This window comes from Ascidia mentula, chromosome 3 (genome assembly GCF_947561715.1).
Source record: "Ascidia mentula chromosome 3, kaAscMent1.1, whole genome shotgun sequence".
NCBI lineage: Eukaryota > Metazoa > Chordata > Ascidiacea > Phlebobranchia > Ascidiidae > Ascidia > Ascidia mentula.
Window position 1 is genome coordinate 6359550 of NC_138568.1, and position 21468 is coordinate 6381017.

At 42.9% G+C, this 21468-nt stretch overlaps 1 protein-coding gene across 1 annotated transcript; it reads left to right on the forward strand.

Annotated features, from left to right (window-relative positions):
- Nucleotides 1-321: 321 nt before the first annotated feature.
- LOC145894791 (cilia- and flagella-associated protein 299-like) lies at nucleotides 322-14992 on the forward strand. The gene is made up of 6 exons (XM_082983437.1): nucleotides 322-481; nucleotides 1286-1416; nucleotides 11482-11572; nucleotides 13953-14095; nucleotides 14278-14407; nucleotides 14753-14992. The coding sequence occupies exons 1-6, from the start codon at nucleotides 374-376 to the stop codon at nucleotides 14870-14872; spliced, it is 723 nt and encodes a 240-aa protein (XP_082839563.1). The 5' UTR covers nucleotides 322-373; the 3' UTR covers nucleotides 14873-14992.
- Nucleotides 14993-21468: the final 6476 nt, after the last annotated feature.

Below are 21468 nucleotides of genomic sequence, written 5' to 3' on the forward strand. Positions count from 1 at the left end.
CACAATGTCAAAACCAATATTCAAATATTACGAAGTGGATTCCATTTAAAAGTTTATCAATAAAATTTAGAAATGTACGATTAAGAAGATATCAAAAAGAAATTTTTTTGCCGGGTTACACTTTTGACACTATGATTAAATCGTTCCCTGTTAAACTAAGCAAAACAAATAAAATATGTAGGTAGTGGTGTTACCCTATCATGTTATGCTCCTTAATTCAATACAAATGTGTTTTAACGTGGAGAATCAATGTAATTCACAAAAAAGTAAAATCAACAGTTTCCATGACAACAGGGTACTTTCCCTCGTGATTGAGTTTTGTGTTTTGGTTAGCTTGCGTTTAAAAACGACCTGTGACACAAAGTGCCAATAAATGGAGGAAGAGGGGGCAGCAGGAGCTGACAATATAGTCACAGAATTTGCAACTTATGAAGACTTCCTGGATTCTCAAATAACTTCTTTGGACTTGTATTATTTAGAAGTATGATTGATGCTTTAACTTGCTTGATTAAAATTGCAGATTTTGTCCAGTTTTGGCTAATGTTTTATTGGAATAAAAATGTCCTTAAAACGTTTAACAATTTGCCTTTATATTTAGCATTTGATATTTTTGTTAATTTTCAACATTGACTGTATGCTTTGATATACAACTAATTGTTAAACATGAAGCTTAGAGGCAAATTTAACACAGAAAGAAACCAATCATGAAAACATCAGTCAGTTTATGTGAAAGATAAATCACAAAAATGCCAAAAGTTAACTGTAAGATCAACCACCATGAAAGAATTAGACTAGAAGATTGATATTGTATTCTTTTGAGCCCTGAAACTACACTTTACGGGTCATTTAAATCTACATTTTTTTATGTAAACAGTATCATTGGGGTATTTTATTTGTCACATTTCTTGCTGTTGTTTTAATGACACTAGGCAGGCATCATTTATGCTTAAAACTTGTTAAATTAGCTATTTACCAACCAATGCAACTGGGTAGGATCAAGTATCTCAGTGAATTAATGTCAAACATCTACTTTCACACAACACCTTGCTGCATGTGATGCATATTATGGCAATAAAACCAAATACAAAGATTAGGACAATTTAACAAACGTATGTTTAATCACTATAGTTTATATTTATTATACCTACTTTTACTTATCTTCAACATAAAACATTTGTTTATAATTAATACTGTACCAAGTAGTTATATTACTGTTTAATTTGCCTCCAGGTTAATTTTCTTTCTTTAAACTGCAAATTTTCTTAAACTCTCAAAACTTGCTTAGGATGAGGAGTTGGCACGTCAGCTGGTTGAGCTTGGTTACCGTGGCAGTGGAGAGGTTTTAAAACGAGAAGAATTTGAAGCTAGAAAACAAGCAGCAGAAGCATCGAGACTCTCCAAGAGAAGCCAACAAAAGTAGGAAAAACACAGATATTTGTAAGGGATATTTGTACATGTCTGTTGATGCAACATTAAAAATAGATGCACTGTCACTGGTCTGGCAGTCAGTTTCAGGTGCTGTAAAGTAAGCATGCATATTTAAACTAGCAATTGTGTTGGCATCAATATTTATTTAGCAGTCAACTACTAGATAATTGTTGACACTGGGTGGCATTAAAGAGCCATGGATAAGCTTTTAGGAAAGAAATTCAAAAAGATTGCTTACTTTTGACTTAAAGTATTTCATGATCTTCCAGTGAACGTACTATGGAGTTGTGTGTATTTTGTGTAAATCGCGCACACCCTTATGTCATTCACAAAATATTACAAAGCACACCCAAAAACGTGTTAAACAAGCGAAACCAGATCGCACTCGAAACAGATGGAAGATTGATTGGGGTCTGTACGTAATTCCTCCATCGTGGGTGGCCACGTGTAAAACTTTGCTGACGCATGTGTTATGCAGCCTGCATTATTGAACCGCAGCAATCAAAGCGTCAGCGCTTAACTCAATAGCTGTGCAGATGCGCCGCACCTGGGTGGTTTAGAAGTCCTTTAACGCCTCGTGTCGTTGGGCGCATTAGGGGGCTAACGCGGATCCATAAGGTGGCCTTTGAAATAGTAACCCCAGGGCCACTGAACCACAAAGCGCGACAATAACCTGCGGTTGGGTTTTTAGCTGCTTGCATTTGCCTTCGCACCTGAAAGAAGCCAATCCAGCTTGTTGTTGTGTTTTCATTGTTAAATTTTAACCCCTGGTTTGCCGAGGGGTAACGCGAGCCCGCAATGTGGGTATCGGGGGCCCTGCGCGAGGTCAAAGAAACAGGTGGGTCTCCCGGGGTCAGACCAAGCACGTGCTGTTGCAGGGGCCGATATTTGCCACTGTTTGAAACGAGTTTTCGGCCGATAGGAGAAACATTGTTCCGTTGTCGGAAAGCAAGATTTAATATGTTGATACAACTCCAAGCTTGCATAAACGCTGAAGTTAATATTACAGAAAAAAGATTAACCGAGCTAAGTTTGACTCGTGGTAATGTGCTTGACGATCAGCCAATAACGCTTGTTTTTACACACCAAGTCAAGTCCATCAAATAAAGTCACATTTGGTCATGACGTACAATCTGTCATCGTCTTGGCTGCAGCAGTGGTAACGCAACTATTCTCAAAACCAAGCGTTCCTAATATCGCCACCGAAGCGTGCAGTGTCACGTGACATACTCCGTCATCGTCCATTGATCAGCGACCAGCTGGAAAACGAGCCGCGTTTCCCTGTCGGTTTTCAGTCTCACCCAAATGCGCAGCGCTTTTCGAGGCTTTTGCACACAATGGGTACTCAACCGGCATGCCTAGATACAACGCAACAGACCGAGCCAAACATTTCCGTTTTGGTCTTCGCGAACAGGTGTGGCCTTAATCCAAAAGCGGGCGCGCGCGTGCCCTGGACCCCAGTTCCCTCTTTCCGGGCTCGTTATTACCAGCGCGCCCGTGTCTCTTTGGTATGTTTCTTTTTCCCCTTTCTAACACGCTAGTGGCCAATATCGCGTGTAGCGATTAGTCTGGCTTTTTTAACGCGCTTGTTTTGTCCGTACGAAATCCGGAAAAGTTTCGTTTCTATCGAAAAGCCGATGCTTCCAGTCTACCTTTTACAAATTGCAAACAAATTGCAATGCAAAATTTGTGCCACAGGAAGAGATGTAAGCCCGGATTTGTTTCCAGATCTAAAAATATGCAAGTCAAGGTATATACGCAACTTAGGATTCAAATGTAACAGCACCCACACCGCTACACACTTAGTTATTATGTTGTACGTTTAAAAAATCTTGGCTGAACTAGCTTGTTTTTGTAGTTCTGAAGGATTTTAAGGAAAACACAAACAAAAGCACCTGAAAAACCGGTCGTTTACCATAACACGTCTGGCGCATACGCACACAGCCAGCGGGAAGCTTTCAAGAAAAGAAAAGGAAAAACACCTATAAGTCCAATGCCCTCAAGTGGGTGTAATCGCTAGGTGGATGTGTGGATAGTAACACGAAACCAACGCCGGGACATCTGCGGCCTTTCTTTGTCGGCTATAATCAATGCGCGTTTTGATGTGGGCCCGAGCCGTCCCTGGCCCTGTCTTACCCGGGGCCACGGAGCCAATTGTTCCGCCCTGTGGACCACTCGAACCGGTTCAACATCCTATTGAGCTGGGCACCTGTGGAGGGACGTAAGGCACTGCGCGCGTTTGATAAATGATAGGATTGCGGTAAAGGGTCCCAACAGCGCGCGTAAACACCTTATTAGCGGCTCTAGCTTGATAAATTGTCGCCAGGTGTGGCCCCATTGGATGGGTGTCGGGATCCCGCCTTTCGTTGGAAGTTGATACCTTTCCTTTTTTGGGTTGGTTTGATATAAAACAAACTAAAAACAATCGGCCTTCCTGCCTGGTTAAAACGTGATGAAATTACGTGGATGACGTAAGGTGTTTTGATGTAGCATCGATTTCCCTCATAGCCATTTATAATCACCAACAAACCAATGGTGACGAGCTTTTGCAAATGCAAATGCAGCAAACTTGGAGTCATGCGAGGTTATGTTTCGGTCCAGAGTGTGTGTTTATTTTCAAACTGTGGAGTGAAGTTTGCGGTCTTTCCTTTTCACCGGCTTGTGTAATGTGGCTTTCTGTCTCTGCACCATGTGCCACAGAAGCGACTCCTGTCCGCTAACCTTAGAAAGTTGAGGCCCGTGTCATAAACATTCCCACCACTGCGACGAACTAACTTGTTCCCCCTATGCCCTACGCTTAGCTGAAGTTGTTAAATCCATTTTAAAGCGTAAATATCGGGTCAGCCTTGAGCGCCGCCCCCGCCGCCGCACGAATGCGCTACGCGGCTTTACTAAGCCATAAACTCCGTGCAGCCCATAACAGCTTTGGAGCAACGTCACCCGTATCACAACAACTTTTCCACCACACATAGTTCGGCATGCCTGCAGCCTCCAAACAACCCACGTGAATATGTAGAAACAAACCGTTCAGTCGGACTCGGAAAAAGCCTTGGGACCACACGCATATAACGTGGGTCGCACTCGTGGGAACGAGAGACAAAACTCTGTGGCAAAGCGCAGGACAGATGGCATAAGTCGCCCCCTGACGTCTGTGCAGAGCCTGCGATGAAACAACGCCGACGGCATGATGCGATTTGGCAAATTGCATTTGGGAAAGTGCAATTGCGCAAGACGGCCATTGATCTCTACCGTAATTATTTTATTATATTTTTAGTTGAAATTGTGGAAAAAATACGTTTTACACAAGCCTGTTTAATCACTTCGGCTTCTCAAGGTTTAAAAAAAGTTTGATTTTGCGAGCATGGGGGCACTATGTATTGTAGCAAAACAATTTTATTTCTATTCGGGTAAGGTTTGGCAAGTACATTAGATTGTTTGAGTCTACGTTGAGTAAAGCATTGGATCGGAAACTCTTACTCAAGTGCGCAAGTCTGTCTGTCGTGTTGCAGACATAGGAGCTGTTGTTAAAATGCATTTGTAACCAGCCTTGTGTCGTCCAAAAACACGCCATATTTCCGCGTAACACCATTATCAAGCAGCATCATGCGACCCCCTTTCATTACGACTTGATACGACGTTACTTGACACGGACCACGAACACCTGTCTTCCAAAGCTCTCGAAAGTAGTAAATCGTGTCGAAGCCGGAGTACTGAATGGCAATGCGTTATCGAATTGCCTCGAGAAGAGTGCGGGTTTTCGACTTGTGCCACGTGCGATGACATACACCCCGCCGACAAAAGGCTAGCGATTACGTAACATGCGAGTGTACAAGGAGGGCGGCTTTTATGTGATCGTTGTTTACTTCCCTCTGTACATCCTCGAGCTTTCCGGTTACTTTTCACAAAGTAAAATTTTAAGTTTCTGTCTGGGCCAGCGATTCTTGACCGCGAAACGCAAAGTAGAATGGCTTTATCATCTTTTTACACCTCTCATTAATCTACAGTGAAAATCACCAGCGCTTTTGCCGATGAAACAGTCAACAATTGAAACTGAAATTTCACACTAAATTTTACACTAAAATTTGCAATTTCTCAACTTCAGTCAATAGCTTGTGTTGTTTTGATGCATCTCCTTACAAACTTCGAGCCGCTGGTGTGGACGCTCGATTTTATTTAAACGCCTAGAGTGTGTTGTGTAACAGTTTACTATTATTTACATTCTTGCATGTTTTATTACGCGGCAATCTTTCGAGGATTACGGAATCGATGATGATGATGTTGGTTGTGGTACTTTTTTTATGTTTTTAAACCGCAATGTACTTCTTTGCGTTTTCCTCGGGTCGTTTTTGTCGCGTAGTCGGCATTTTGGGAAATGTGGAAGCCGAGAAAAACTCAATGCAAAAACCATCGATAAAAAAATCGCACGTTTAACTTAGTACCCGTGAGAATATGAAATCTGCACCGAACATGCTCCACTCCTTCTCCACCCAGTTAACAAAACGAATGAGAAGAGCTTGTGCGGCAAAATTCCAAGAACCTCGCTTTAAAAACACTGACGGTTATCTTGCAATCTTCATCTCGAAACGGCATCAACCACATCACCTGCTGTAATGGGCCAAGTAACGAGCCCTGTGGCACACCGCACCTGTTTGCCAGCCATCGATGCCACAGGTACGTTTAACGTGCGACGACTTGATGGATTTTGGTGCTGGACATCTGTCATTGTGACGTAATTTGATTGACAGCTCATGGTTATTTTACCTGATGCGGAAATCGCCCGTTTTGAAATTTGACCACACAATTGCTTTTGCACTTTAGGATTGCATTGCCACATGTGAGGGGTCGTGGTTACTGCCCCAACGGTTATCGTCTGACACCGATGGACAATGCATGCACATTCTTCCCTGGGGATTCTTTCATTTACCCAATTTTGAATATTTTTCAAATGCCAATTGACTAAAATAATTTTAAGACTCTTGCGAATTGAAAAATGCGCATAGTTTTTTTCTAACATTCTCACGATGTCGTACATTCCAATCTTTACACACCCTTTTTGATGCCGTAATATTTCGCACATGCAAACATCATATTGCATGAAATTCCTGCTGGGTCGACATTCCTTATCGCGCATACCATCTACTCACATTTGGCCGTTGAGCTAAAGACCTTTTGGTGCCAATTTGTAGCTGCAAGTTGTCATAACACCTCGCACCGATCATGGCCGCACAGGTGCGACCGACATACCTCCCTCTGTTGGCATATTCACTGAGGGAACAGCCACGTCATTTTTTGATGTGGGTAATGGTTGATGGGTTGATGTGATAAGCGTATGATATTTGCACTGGATCGTATTAGTATAACGATGTTTACGCTTACTTTGTAGCGTTTTGCTGAAATCGCAAAGCCAGTCTGGTCCGAAAACATCATATTTCTCTCAAAGAAAATATTTCTTGCAAGATTTCGTTTGTTCGTTGGACCCATGCACGTTGTCTAACCCAATATCCCTTGTTTGCTATATGAATTGGGAACAGTTCACTGTAGCATCGTTCACAACAAGTATGCCTTTTATTTTATTGCACAAACATATAAACAATTGTTATTTTATACAAATACAAAGAAACAGAACAAGATGAGGTCCTGCCGATGCTAAAACACTTCACACAAATAGCCACACATGACGAGAACTAAAAACGCATTATGTAAGACATGGGGGAGGGGGGGGGGGGGGCAATTTGTTTGCCGCAAAAATTTTCTTTTGTGTAACGCGACCCAAGTCCCTTAGCCTTCATAGCTTGGCAGCCAGCTGGGAGCAGTTGGGGTCAGCGTATGCCGTTTAGATGGTGATGATAAAGTCAATCTGCGCTTACCTGAGGTCGCAAATGTCGTCACGACTGCTTAACGGCAACACAACACCTTTTATTTGTTTCTTTATTAGCGAAACAGTTTCTGCTGCATCGCTTTGCATCCGTTTTGTTTAATTCTTTTTGCACACGTTTTTGCCATTTACAAGCGCTGGTTGGAGTTTATATCAGAACATTGCGCACTTGGAACAGTATGTTCTTGTTGAATTCAGCAGTGGTTGCTACAATTTTGTATATATGCTTGTGTTGTGTATATCAGTATAAGTATTCCATCATGTCCTACGACTATTAATATATAACTATACCGTTTTTCATTAAAAAATATATTTTAAAGAAAAACGGTGATTACAACAATAACCGTTCTTTTCAAAGTTTCCGCCAGAAATGTTTACCCAATTTAACTGTTATTATAAATCCGCACTAATAATTTCTTCAACAAACATATATTTTGGCATGCTGAAATGCTTATTTGTCTAAACCGCCTTATTTGTGTACGTGATGGGCGTAATTTTTGATACGGCAAAAGATTACGGGGGTTAATTTCTCCACGCTCCAAGGAGTTTGTTTTCAAGGCTTAAAAACCAATTAAAAGCAAGCCGTTAACACCTTTCCATGGGAGTGTGTGGTGTGTATTTTTAAGGCGGTTTTCGCTCTACGTTTTTCTCCCTTAGTGAACTTTTATTTTTCGCGACCTTCGTACCGCATGGATGATGATTCTTTATTTTATTATTTTGAACATGCGTGTGAATAACTGCCACGAGGGCATGAGTCACAATATCTCTTGCAACTGCCTGTAATGTTTGTACTTTGACCCGTGCACCTTTGCACACTTATTGTTTTGTTAATCCCAATAGTTAAAGCCACAAAATCTTGACCAGTCCAAACTTTACAAATCTTGACCAGTCCAAACTTAACAACTTTCAGAACCCGCTGCAGTTTGTGGAATTGTGCCGTGATCAACCTCCCCAACCGCACTAATGTTTCATGCGATGCATACAACGGAATGACTGGCATTGCCAGGGCTGCGAAGCCTGTAAACCTAATGACCTCTCTAACCGTCAATGTTTTCTTTTTGCAACCTAAAAAAACTTGCGCGGTATGTCAGCAAAAAAAAAACTGTTATCCATCTGTCAACGCCCTGATAAACCAGTGGCAAGACGCGGACGAATGGCCAGGGGGGAGCCTTGGATCGCGCTTTTGCGTAAGTTTGTACATATGACACCAACTGACTAATCGAAAATTCCTGGTTCAGCACCAGAGCGACAGGGCGATTCACACATCTGCCTTTTTGTCTAAGAACCGACTCGTGTTACTCTTAAAGTGGATGTTCAGGCCCGTATATCGCTTTTCCAAATTCGTTGACGTCGAATTGTTTTGTCGACAGGATAATTAGAAAAACGACTTGAGATGGACAAACTTTATGGCTTTCGCAATTGGTCGAATTCCGCGCAGCAGCTTGGCGAAACAGTGTCAAGTGCTTGGGCTTAAATATGCGTGAGCTGTTGTTGCGCAGTTTCAAACAGTGTTTTTGCATGACGGTGATACGTGCCGAGCCTACCGCGACCTCAATATGGCACTCACTTTAGATGTCTCACAGATCTGCCTGTGTAGACTTGTATGTCTGCTGCTTTTGTTTCTGTTCGAACCATGGCCAGTCACTGCGAAACCATGGCCAATCACAGTGAGATACTGCGAAACCATGGCCAGTCACGATTTGAGACTATGATTGCATCGTACACATCTATGTATAAAAGCATATTGCTTGTCAGCTTATTTTTGCGGGCTTATTTCTCTCATGTGGTTAAATATGATTAGTTGTCTATCCTCGAGCAATTGCGCCCACGTTAAATCTAATTTAAACAACCGTGGACAATTATACTGTGTAATTTAAAATACATGCCATCATTTTGTTTTGACCTTTGCGGTTTCTGAGAGGATGGATAGAATTTAATTATTTAGAACATTTTACACGTGAGAAGTTTCTTCGTCCCGATTTGGTGGCCGAAGAAGTGAAGCACGGCCGTGTATATGACGCCAACACAAAAACAGTAACTGTTCTCCTAATGGCGAATAAACAGGACTTCTGCGGTGGTGTGTATTCAAACCACACGGAGTTGGGAAACCATACATTTTAGCGCGAAAGGAAAGGTTGCCGATACGCGCAGTAAACAAATCCCTCCGTCTTTGCTTCCCGTAGAACCTTCGTTCCGCTTATTGACTGCTTCCCCACTGCATATGAACTTGTGCAGGTGTGATGGCCGCACATGCACCTGTTGCACGTTATTGGCTTAATTAAGTGCGGCATTTTCTTTGGCGCGGGCATGTGGAAATGCCGCAAAAACCGCAAGGCGGTGCAACGTACTGGAAAATTTCGTGCATCGATGCGATCAAAAATCTGCAGTAAAAACTTCAGACTTATTTGTGAATAATGGTTTCCGCCCATTTATCCATTTTTTCTCTCTGTTCACTAAACTTAGCATATGCACATCGTTACCATATCTAAAAAATCGTTGGATTTTGTAACTGACGTATAGCGTATGTCCGGTATTTGACGTACGAGACAGTCAAAGTTAGAAGATTGCAGTGATGGTTGCGACACAGTGATCTGGCGACGTTCACGAAATGTGGCGGACAAATCAGTAAATCACGGACTAACTGCTTCCGATGAATCAAAGCCATCGCCCCGCCTGCAAACGCGTTTTTTCGCGTCGCAAAGCCTCCGAATCGAATTTCGGACTCGGATTGGCGACACCTGCGCGACCGATTGTGACGTCACAATTGGCGCTGACTGCGCGCGAATCGAATTTGCCGTCAGCCTAAACCGATCGCGTTGCGTGCTTTGCAACCCCCCGAGATAGACCAGGCAGTAATTGCCGGTTGGATCTGCATCATCCAGGTGTTACTGGCAGTGGAACCGACTTGTGTGGCATTTTTGTAGCTCGGCTGCCTAATTCGTGTCCATCAAACACCGCTGCCCTGGCGTTCTTTCAGCAGAGACATGTGACCCGATCTATCCGTATGATGGCAGTCCATGTGGCGTTCGTAAGTGGACCGACCACTTTTCTCGGCCGCCCGGGCGTTGGTTCAAACTGGACATCGGGAGAAGACGATATTAAGCTTGCCAAGGCACAGGTGGCGACCTTTCGCTCGTTGCATCTATATTTTCTTAAGTGGTGAAGTAATGACTACTGAGTCACTGCGGGAAACTTAAAAGGCGGAGAAGGTTGGGAAGGTATTTTGGACATCTCATGAATGATATTTTTCTTTAAGGTGACCCAAACAAATGCGTTTTAGTAGCAAATCGGAAACTACACAAAAGTGTTGTCACTGTTTTTATTTTCCCCGGTTTGGTTACTATGTACACACTGACCACAAGAGGATCATTTTTTTCAACTTGTGGCTTGTCAAAATTTCAACTCTGTAGATTCTTTGGAAACATGAAAACAAGGTTTAACCCCGAACAGTTAGTGAGAAAAGAACCAACTTGGCAAAGACCCCTTTAAAAATGTAAAGCGCGTGTTAAAAAAACCCATCAAGCGGAGCCAACAGCCCTCAGTCATTTCTGTTTACTCCTGACCCACCAACAACGCACACGCCCCACGTCGACCCAAACTTCCACTTGACATGGTGAGCGTACATAGCGAAACCTTTTCACCCGTGTACCCTCAAGGATTTATTTTCGCGTGTTTCACTGACAGCTTAACGGCAATTTGACGCTGAATTTTTATCCCGCTAAGTCCTCGACGATGTGGTTGTCGTTTGTTGTAGAGTTGGAAAACAAACTCGAATCGCTGGCGCGCGCAGTTACAGTGTACGATTACGAAAACTGCACAGACCACCAATGTAGAACGGGCCGAAAAGTCGTGTTCGATTCTGTTGTTTACGACAAGTAAATGAGTACTGTAAGTGCTCCCATAAAAGTGTTTATGTGTATAATTTTGACACAAAACTGTGACATTAGGTTGATGGACTATGAAAATTAACGAGCTAAATTTCGCACCGAAAGATGTGAAAAGCGGGTTGTAAAAATAACGGCATTTTGGGATTTTTGTAGCACTCAGCCCTTTTGTAGCACTCCTTCAAACGTGCAATTTGACTGCCAGACCCCATGCACATAGCAAATAATACAGCATATGTCATAGACGCGTCTTCGGTCATTTTGCAACAATTTTTACCTTTGATCTCTTGACAGAACCCTCGCAAGCTCAGGGAAAGATCTGCGGAGTTCCTTCCTTCGGGCTTTGGCTCAGAGAGAAGAAGGAAACAGGAGCGGGAAAATGACGGTAATATTTAGTTTTACTTCGCTATATGTCAGGATTTCTGGACCACCAGGGCTATTTTTTTAGTTTCGTTTTGCAAAGGTCCGCACACAAAAGTGAACTTCCATCATTGAAAATATAACCGATTGGCATGCATGGTCCTGTGAACCTCGTAGGTTCCTTGTGGGCCATGGAACCCCGGTTAAGAAACCCTGCTATTATATATCATTGAAAAAAATATAACTATAGAAATATTACTGGGAGAAAATTAAACAACAATTCCTTTTTTTTTCAAATTCCTTTCAAAAACAACTCCATAAAGCCTGGTCATTTTCCTTGTACTTCCTTGTAAACTCGGTTGGCCTAAACTGCAGGGGTGTACTCCAAATGCACAGACTGCGTTGTCTGCAAAACCGGCGTTCAGGAATTTTTATTGCACTTCTTGACAAGTGAACTACGCGAGGCGGCCCATTACCGATACAAGTCGCCCCCTCAACCTACAAAACCCTACGTGCATTATATTAAGAGCTCCATGAAGTGGTGTCTACAGGTTATTATGCAGATTAAACTTGTAGTTGCGTTGGACTGTGGTAAATGAACCGTTGCCGGTTTATCACGCGCTGTAAAGGTTTAACCCCTTCTGTAGCATTTATTGCTGAAGTCCTGTTCTTCTGGCAAATTTTATTGTATCGACGTTTCGGCTGCTATGCGGCAGCTTACTGGACAAAAGAGCATTATTTCAGCAATAAAACATGCCTGACAGCGTCAGTAATTATTTATTTCTCTAGCATTTGCTCTCATTCGTATATAGAAACGCTATAGATCGAGTCGTATAAACGTTCGGACCCCGAATGTTTCTTTCAAGGATAACGCAAGTGATGGGACAGAACTAAGAGTCGAGCAATTTTAGAACGGAAAACAGCTTTAATCAGGCAAACATACGCACTATTGTATTCCCAACTGTTTTCCATCATCTTTGTGGGAAATTAAACAGGAAAAGCTCTGTTTGTCTCACATTCGATCAACCGTTATCGGCTTAAGATCGACAACCGCGTTACCCCCCTCAGCTGTTCGATCATATTTAGCCTTCATACCGAGTTATTTTAACCAAGACCGGCAATTGACGACGATTTACACAACCTCACTGTGGTGTACTCAGAAATCTCTATCGTGACCAAGACAATCAATTCTCTGTGACGTCACAATCATTCCAACGCTTGTTCTATTGTCCTTAACAAAACCCACATCCAGGACCCCTGTGGCCCCAATGCCCCCTGCTTTGACGCCTCAAGTGTGTCTTCCTGTGACCCTGTCAAAGTCACGTGCAAGGGCATCCCGGAACCGACGTGACGTCACAATGGTTGTCAGGTGACGCGGATAGACTCCAAACAGGCGTCCTTGCTTGGGTGGTAAATTTATGCGGAATTTCATTGGAGAAATTTTGTTGCCACGTCTGTGTGGTGTTCAAAATATGCTGAGGTTGTTTTTTTTTCCTAATCGTTTTCTTTAAACATATGAACATATTTCTCAAACCACAACTGCATACACCACTTCTTTCGAATGCAACGTTTATCCAGTGGCACAGTATAATGTTATTTGCACATCGTTATCATCCTTTATATGCGTATGCGTTTCCAGCAATGTGGCCGAATAAGTTCGTGACTACTTTAAATGAAACTGTGTCATTTCCACTGAGGATAAGAATCAACGTGCTTTAATCTACTGCAAAGTACCTGTGTATTTTCAAGCAGGCATTTCTGCATCGGTGTCGCCCGACCCGAATCGACGATTCTGTTCCAAATATACTCACCCCTAAACACTTAGTCGTGGCCCAGTGGGACTGCCGAGGGTAATCTAATAATGTAATCGCGACTACTTGAAACAAATTGGACGTGATTACAATCCCTGTTGCCAAATTGAGGTCAACTAATCTAATTTCAAGCACCTACGTTCTCTCGTTACCGCAGGGTAATTGTACCCCGACAGGGGCTTTCCCGGGTTGTGGTTGGGTCTTCTTTGTCCCCGTGTGCGTAATGCAATTAGTCGTCCTCGTGGTTGGGTGTCAAATCCCGCTTGTCGCGTGTTTGGTGTAGAGTTATGTAATTCAGGTTCGTGGGTCGTTCACGCTTTGTCAAGGATAATGCACAATTAGGTTGCCATGGGCCAACTGGTTTGATTTTCATCGGTTGTCCCTCCAGTCACACAAAAAATCCGTCCGAAGTTACACTGATCCAAAATTAAACTGACACTGCTTTCTTTGGGTTTTGTGAAGTTACTGAAAAGGCCTCAACGGTTAACTGATTTGACTTGAGTGTTTTGTGCGATGGTTTTCGTTAAAGCCATAATTAGCTTGTTTATCATCAGTACTTCCTGTTACAAATCCGTATTTTCTTCTCGTCGCCAGTCCATCATCTTTATCCGTGACAAGAATTCGCGCAACCAGGAGATTTCCGGATATATAGATTACGCTCATCGGCTCAAGACAGAAGATTTTGACAACTATTTTTCCGGCAAAAAGCGACTTTTACCCAGACCCTCCGACCTCAGGTGAACGAATGCTGCTTGAAAAAGTGTTTAAATCTCGGCTGATTTCTGGCAAAACTTTGTTGCGTTTCTTGATATTCAGAATCTAATCCAGGGCTTGTTATGCGCATATGGCGTGTTTTTCTATGTTTCGGAAGAAAATTGCCTTGAAAATCGCGTTGACACTTTGGAATATTTATTGACAGTTTTTATAACTGGGAAACGCAAACTTCCACGTCCAACCCTACCCCCAACTACCAAGTGATCGCTGAAAACGCTTCGGGACTTCTCTTCAAGAACAAGAGGGACAGGAAGATCCTGAACGTCGACCCCAAAGTAATTTACAATCCTATAGGTTAAAGCGGTTAAATACTTAAATTGAATTTAGTTAATTCTGCCATCTTTTTTATTTCTGTGCGGATGTGATTTTACGAATAATGTTTTAGTGCCAGGTGCCATTTTTTAAGCAATTTTCAAATGTGAGTCTGATAATCTTGAGTCGTTTCCACGCATACCCTTGACTTTGTTCAGTACAATCTTGTCAGGATTGTTCAACAATTAAATGGAATCGTTACAGGCCGTATCGTTACATGCATTGGTAAAAAATCGTCTATTATGTTTTACCGCACGGTTTTTCTCGAGTTGTCAAGCATTTCAGCTCAAAAATTGTATCCTTCCTAGGCAACCACTCCTGGAGACAACTCTACCAGGACCCCCATCGATACCGGAATCGAGACGGATTCACATCAGCGGTATGTTCAGGTGGTGATCTACGATCATATTACAAGGAGAAAGACCTAACCGCCACAACAACCATCCCATTCATCATTTTGTAACGTCGCTGTACCCCATTTGCATTTCAATCTGTACCCTAATGATATTATATTTTGTAGCAACAATAAATGTGTAGTAGCATCGCAAGTGAAAGCGTATATTCAATTTTTTTGAAACGTCGGGATATTACCTTTGATTGTTTTATTTAAAGTAATTAACTATAAGCTTTTGGCACCTCTTTAGTAAAACAAAGTTATGCATTGGTGTCATCGCGTTGCTATGACTTCTAAACCACAAACAGAGCAAATCGTACCAGAAAAAAAGAACACATATTTCACCTCGCGGCCACACCTCCAAAACGCCCGTTTTTCTGTCAATTACGTCACCTGTAAGTATCACGCAATCACGAGGGGCCACAATTAGAACCAGAACATTCCCAACTACAACAACTCTGTTCCGCTTTCTGCATATCAACGTTACATATCAACGCACAACTTCCAGCCCATATTGTCCGGGGTTAAAACTGCACACAAGCGATATAATTTTCCCTTGATAGGCCTTTTGTAATAGGGGAGCGGTCGACTTAAAAGCATTGAAACATTGAAGCGGCTGTGCACGATTTAGTATTGCTGAATGCGTTGCGTGTCACCCAAAGCTGTTCCGCTTATAACCTACCCAAGGCAAAATAAGGACCAGCAACTCTGTATCGGGCGATAACAGACCAATTTAAAATAGTGGCGTTGCCACGATTCGTGCGTGCAAAATATAAAAAGGAAAGCACTGCGTTGGACTTTCCGGTGTTTTGCTGAAATCGAGGGTGCAGGGACTTGTTGACACGATACGGGTTTGTGGCATGTGACAATGATATGTGACATCAGTACCACGCCCCATGTCACCTGTGGCATCCAGCTCTGTGCATTCCTGGTAAATTTGAAATAGTTGCTAAGCCGATGAGCCTGCAATCATTGCTTTTTGTATCATGAAACCTATACAGTTTAAGTATCGCGGATATATAAGGTGCATATGGGTCTGGAAGTTACTCAGTATAAGGCTTATTGAGTGCATTACTCAGTAGGGGTCTATTATTATTATTTGTGGTGTAGTTGTATTCAAGGCGCGACTCCCAAGTGCTATTCTTGCCGCGGAGATTTTCTCAAGAAATCGTTCGCTTGAACAGCCGAGCAAGTGGAACGATACCGTCACCGTGCTTGCACGTTTTGCTCAAACATGATCGAGTCGCATCGGCGAGTGAACAAATCTAACGAACCGTGGACGATCTTTAACCAAAACAAACGCACTTTTCACGCCCCGTCGCAGGCACCTGCGCGATTAAAACTTTTGGATACCAGCGTGTTGTGACACCTAACCCCGCTTGACAAACACAGAAGAATCCTGCTTGGCACGAGACTCGGCTTAACGATTAGCTAACGCGCTTGGCCCCTGGACCCCTAAAAGTCCCAGAAACGGGGACTACTTAACCCCCTAAAGACTTGAGTTTAGCAAGCGTCCATCAGTCTTCTGTTGTCGCTCCGACGACCTCTTTGCATGCACTACGCCGGTTAAATTTCGGTAGCAGGCACCGATTGCTGCCCCAGAGGCCGTTTAAAGTTGCGCTGATTTACGAAGTCGTTTTGTCACGCCATCGAGGTCGCCGATTTATGCTGACTTTCCTGACGTCATGGTCTTTGAAAATTGGTCACGGTGAAGTGGCGGCAGCTAGAGGGAATATAGCACATCTCTCGTACTAGCCCAGAAAACACATTCTTTCAGTCGATGTATTCCCCACACACTGAATACCTCCCCACAATTCACGCAGCTAGTTTCGGATAAACGATAAAGAAGAGCAAAAGTACAACGAAAGTCCCGTTAACACAGCTGCATTGCGTTTACGGAAACTTTCCTTTCAAAGACATGACGTCACCGTGCCTGCCCTCCATGTGGGCCCGGGTCATCCGGTAGTACCCATCTGGAACTGTTGGTCGGTGGCGCGTGTAGAAATGAAAGTGCACCGGGTACGTTGGCTCTATTCACACCTGTTTTGAGTTGACGAGGGCAGCTGGGCTGTAGGAAGATTTGAAGACCGCATCCGGACCTACGTTTGCTTGGGGTTTGTTTTGCCCCGTGCATGGAATTTTTCTGAGGGCAAGCAACAAACCCATTATTGCACAGTAAACAGTGATGTCATCAGTGGAAATAAACGCACAGTCATTCGCAAAGGGGAAATCCAGATTCTGCTAAACATTTGGGGACCAACGTGAATATTGGTCCGTCAAAACCATTGCCAATGCTGCTTGTTGTATGTAGCTTTTTGTTGGTGTTAATTGTGGTCAGTTACATTTACCTATTCTGCGGGAATAAAACGATTTACATGCTGCACTGTTTTATGGTTAAGCTGTAAAGAGATGTGACAACTACAAGAAAGTTTTGGAAAACTCAAAGGGTTAAATAGGGATATAATAAAAATGTGTGTGCACAATTACCAACCTAGCTTTAAATAATAAAAATCTCGGCCCGCCTATGGTGCAAACGTCATTCTCAAATTAGCAGTTGGCATTTAACGAAAAAAACTCAAGTTCAACCTTGCCACGAAGGTCGTATTTAATTTCATTCGCCAGCAGATTGAAGCGGGCATGTTGGATAAAGGCGATTTTTAAATTTAATGAGAGCAGAGTTGGAGGCAAGATGGGCGGCAAGGCAATGGTAAGCAAACACCCGGTTGTCATACGATCGCCGTGGAGCCGATTAAGCGCATGTCAAAGTGCACCTGCTGCCCATGTCCGCTTTTAATAAACGCTCGATCGCCCGAATTGTTTTCCGTTTGTTGAGAGCGAAGTTATACATGAATATCTTCAACCTAACGGTTTTCCAGGCGTGCCAACGAGCCGATATCGAGCCCATATGCTTCGACCACCCATGCCCGACCCCCCGCGCGCTTAACATCACCTGGCAGTGACGTCAGGTCGCTTATGATGTTTGTTTACGTCAGAAGGGACGCGCGTTTAATCAAATCGCAGAGGTAGTATGGGCGGCGGGCCCACCCAACTGTTCAAATCAACACGCGCTCGATTTCGACAGATCGCGATTGCAGATAAGGGGTCGCGCGGATAGTTTTGGGTTGTTCAATCATGTTTCTTCCTTTTCCTCGAGGTCGGCAATTTGAAAAATTTCCAAATTGAGACTTTTCAAAACGTGAGTACGGGAATGACAATGGAAAATACCTTGCGGAAATAAGTTTTCGGACAACAGCTTCAACAGCAAACATGGCTATTGCCTATTTTTCCAGTATAATTATTTCCTTCTATCTTTTATTCAAAACCTTTTCGAAATTGTCTTTATTTAAAATTTGTGACAATTCAAGCGGGCGTCATAGATTTCGTTTTCTCATCTACAAGTTCTTCGTCTTCGTCGTGCCAGACGAAAAACACGCCAAACATATACGATACGATCATCCCTCATTTCGTCTTCTCGGACCTGAAAGCCGGATGTTATGAGTTTTTCCTACTGTCCTAATTTGCAAATGATAAAAATCGACCGTCCTTCTCAACCCATCTGGGTTTGTTTTCTCGTTCGCTGAACAACGGCCTACACTATTCCTTTAGTGGGCCCATCCTGCCCCTGAGCCCACGGTGATCCGGTGGCCCCGACTCTAAAACAACAAGTTAATCCGAACCGCTTGCGTTACGTAAACTTGGCGGTTATTACGTTACTGTCCCGTTGTGTCAGCTGACCCACTGCTGTTTCACCTTTACGGACACCTATATGGCGACCTGGGACGAATTTTTTAAAACCCGCAGTTTTTCTGTACTTTACCCTCGGTTTTACCAGCTGCCCAAGTTGGTTTAATGTTACATCGCAGCTTGCAAATGTTCACTATTGGTTTTTGGTATGTTAAAATAATAAGTCTTCTCCTTGTTTTGCCACAAAAATTCATTTAAACCCGGGTAAGCCAGTTTATACAACAATTTGTACAACAGTTTGCACATATGACGAAGTGGTAAATTAGTTGGATGGTTCTTTGAATGCAACAGACAAAAAATAATTGAAAAAAATGCGAATTCGCAAAACGTGTTTACATTTTTTAATTTCTACCAACGCCGATATCCTTTGAATTCAAAGCTCTGAAGAATTTTCCACGAATTTAGGAACAAAATATCGGAAAAAAACAGAGTTGAAAGCGACGACAGGCGAATGATCAGAGCCGAGGGCGGCAACGGGCCATGGCCGTTGCCGTGGCAACAGATGGATGACGTTCATGCACGTGTCACCAGTCGACGGGAAATCATGAAACGGAACGGAATTATTGGATTTGCGCCCACATCTTACGGCGAACATACGGTGATGAATTGTGTGCGATGAAAGGATGGAATGCCTTGCGTGACTTTGGCGGACTTCTTCTGCCCTCGTTGGGTTGGTTTCGAGAAAACAACTGGCACAAACAAGCGAACTTTGTTCCTAGTTTTGTGTGGCCGGTTTGTATTGAGGGGAAAGATTTTTTTTGTTTTTCAATTTTACCGAAAAAATCGCCCCCAAAAAAGGACTATGTTGATTTGGTATGTTGTTAATATTGCATGTTCGCGGATTAAATGCCAAGCACTGACAAAAAATCAGACAAAACACCCGTTTCTTGTACTGACAATTATTTTTGCAGTCAGGAAAAAAACGGTTTGCAAAGCCAATAAGAGAAATACACTTTCACGTGTTCAAGGAATGCAGATAATCGATTTAAAGATACGATATGAAATATAGCGCAGATAATGTTGTACCGGGCAGCTGGGCACACAAGGGTGGACGTGCTCCCAGACGGATGCGAACACTTGCGAATAGTATTGGGATTGTCGAAGTTTTCGCGTTACTTACTGGCCGTTGTTTACGGCCTCGGTGAATAACTCAACGCTTAAGGAATATCTTAAATAACTCAAAAATACAGCGACTAAAGTTCAATACAGCTGTAGCCGTTTGGATTTCCAATTGAAGGGAAACCTATTTTACAAGCTATACCTGAAGGTTGTGGTCGCAATCACGCAATATAAGAAAAGGGTACAATTTGCAATGGTTACGCGCACGTCTGCCGTTTGAATTGGTTATAGAGGAAAATTAGTGGAAAGTGGAACCGATGTTTTAATGTTTCTTCCTAATTTCCCGCATCAACCGAAACGTCAAAAGTTTATCATTAAACGCAATTTTTCAATGCGCAAATTGTGACGGATTGCTCATTCCATTTTATTAATGCCACATTGCGTGCCAATCAATTAACCCAGCAGTCCGGATTAAACTTAACAAAAGGGCTAACAACTTGACGAAACAAACATGAAAAACATGTTCTCCGTTCTTGGAAAGGCGAAAAGTTCATAAGCGACAGTTTGAAGACAACTTATTATATGCGTCCAACGCGTCACACGAAATTGCCACAGCGGGAGGTAGGAAACGCATTAAAACTACCAAAATAGTGCTCGACGCGCAAATTTATGCCGTAGCCCAGGTGCCGCTTTTTCGCCGATGAAATGTTTTACGACAGGTTGTAACAGACATATACGTCTCATTGCCATCACAGGTGCGCTATTTGCAGATGGTGGACTGAAAATGACTTTTGCCTCTGTAGGCATCCGCGCCGTAACTTGCAAGAGGGACATGACGTACATGTTTATTATAATCACATACTTTTTTGTGACCTTTTGTTGATGTGCTTCAGGTACCACCGTTCAGTACTTTAGAAGCATTTTGTTCCTAAATAGATCGTTAATTTAAAACGAACTTGACGACCTAAACAATATGATTTCTGTGCATTTGCCACTTACGGGACATACCAATATTCAGAAATATCGGACGCCATGATTAGACCGCTCCAGTCTTGCGGTCACACGTACTAAACCAAATTCCAAAGGCCGCGAAAATGACGTATTGGGCAATCGTTGTTTGCAAACCTTGTTTTGCTAAGCCGCCGATGTCCCATAACTATAACCGATTGCAGCTATTGGGCCTAAGCAAAGCTGTTCGACCCGAGTTTTTATATTGACTCAGCTGCTCGGGACGGCGAAAGCAAATAGGCCTTCAGGTGCTTCAAACAATCCGTCAACGGCATTGGGCCCAGGTGCCGACCTATGGGCTGGACGGAAAGCAAGGGTCTCCGTACACGAGTCTTGCAATATCATCATGTTGTGAGGCAGCTATTTATGGGTGGAGCGGGCAAACGAACGTGATGATTCGTGTTGTCTGTCAAGGCAATTCATCATACCGTGATATTCGACAACTTATGACAGTGTTTTTATACAATATATTTTATACTTGTCAGGACTGTAAGTCCTTGTTTTCGTGGTTGAGGTCGCTTTAAAAACTGACACACATTGCACAACAAACCGCCAGTAAACACCTGTTTTTGAACAGGCATCCGTGCCCGTATATCGTTATTGTGTAATGTTTTCTTTCGCCTTATCTCTTGAAAACCGCCGCATCGCTTGCCAGCAAATCATGTCTTATTTTTTCTGTGTAAAGACGACCAAGTTCCACCGCCTCGCAGTCCTTTTTCGAAGCTTTTTTACTCAAAAAGGTACATTAAAAGTTAATTAAGAGCCGCGAGCCCACTTGACTTCCATTGATTGCCACAAAACAAATTTAGCGTGCAAATG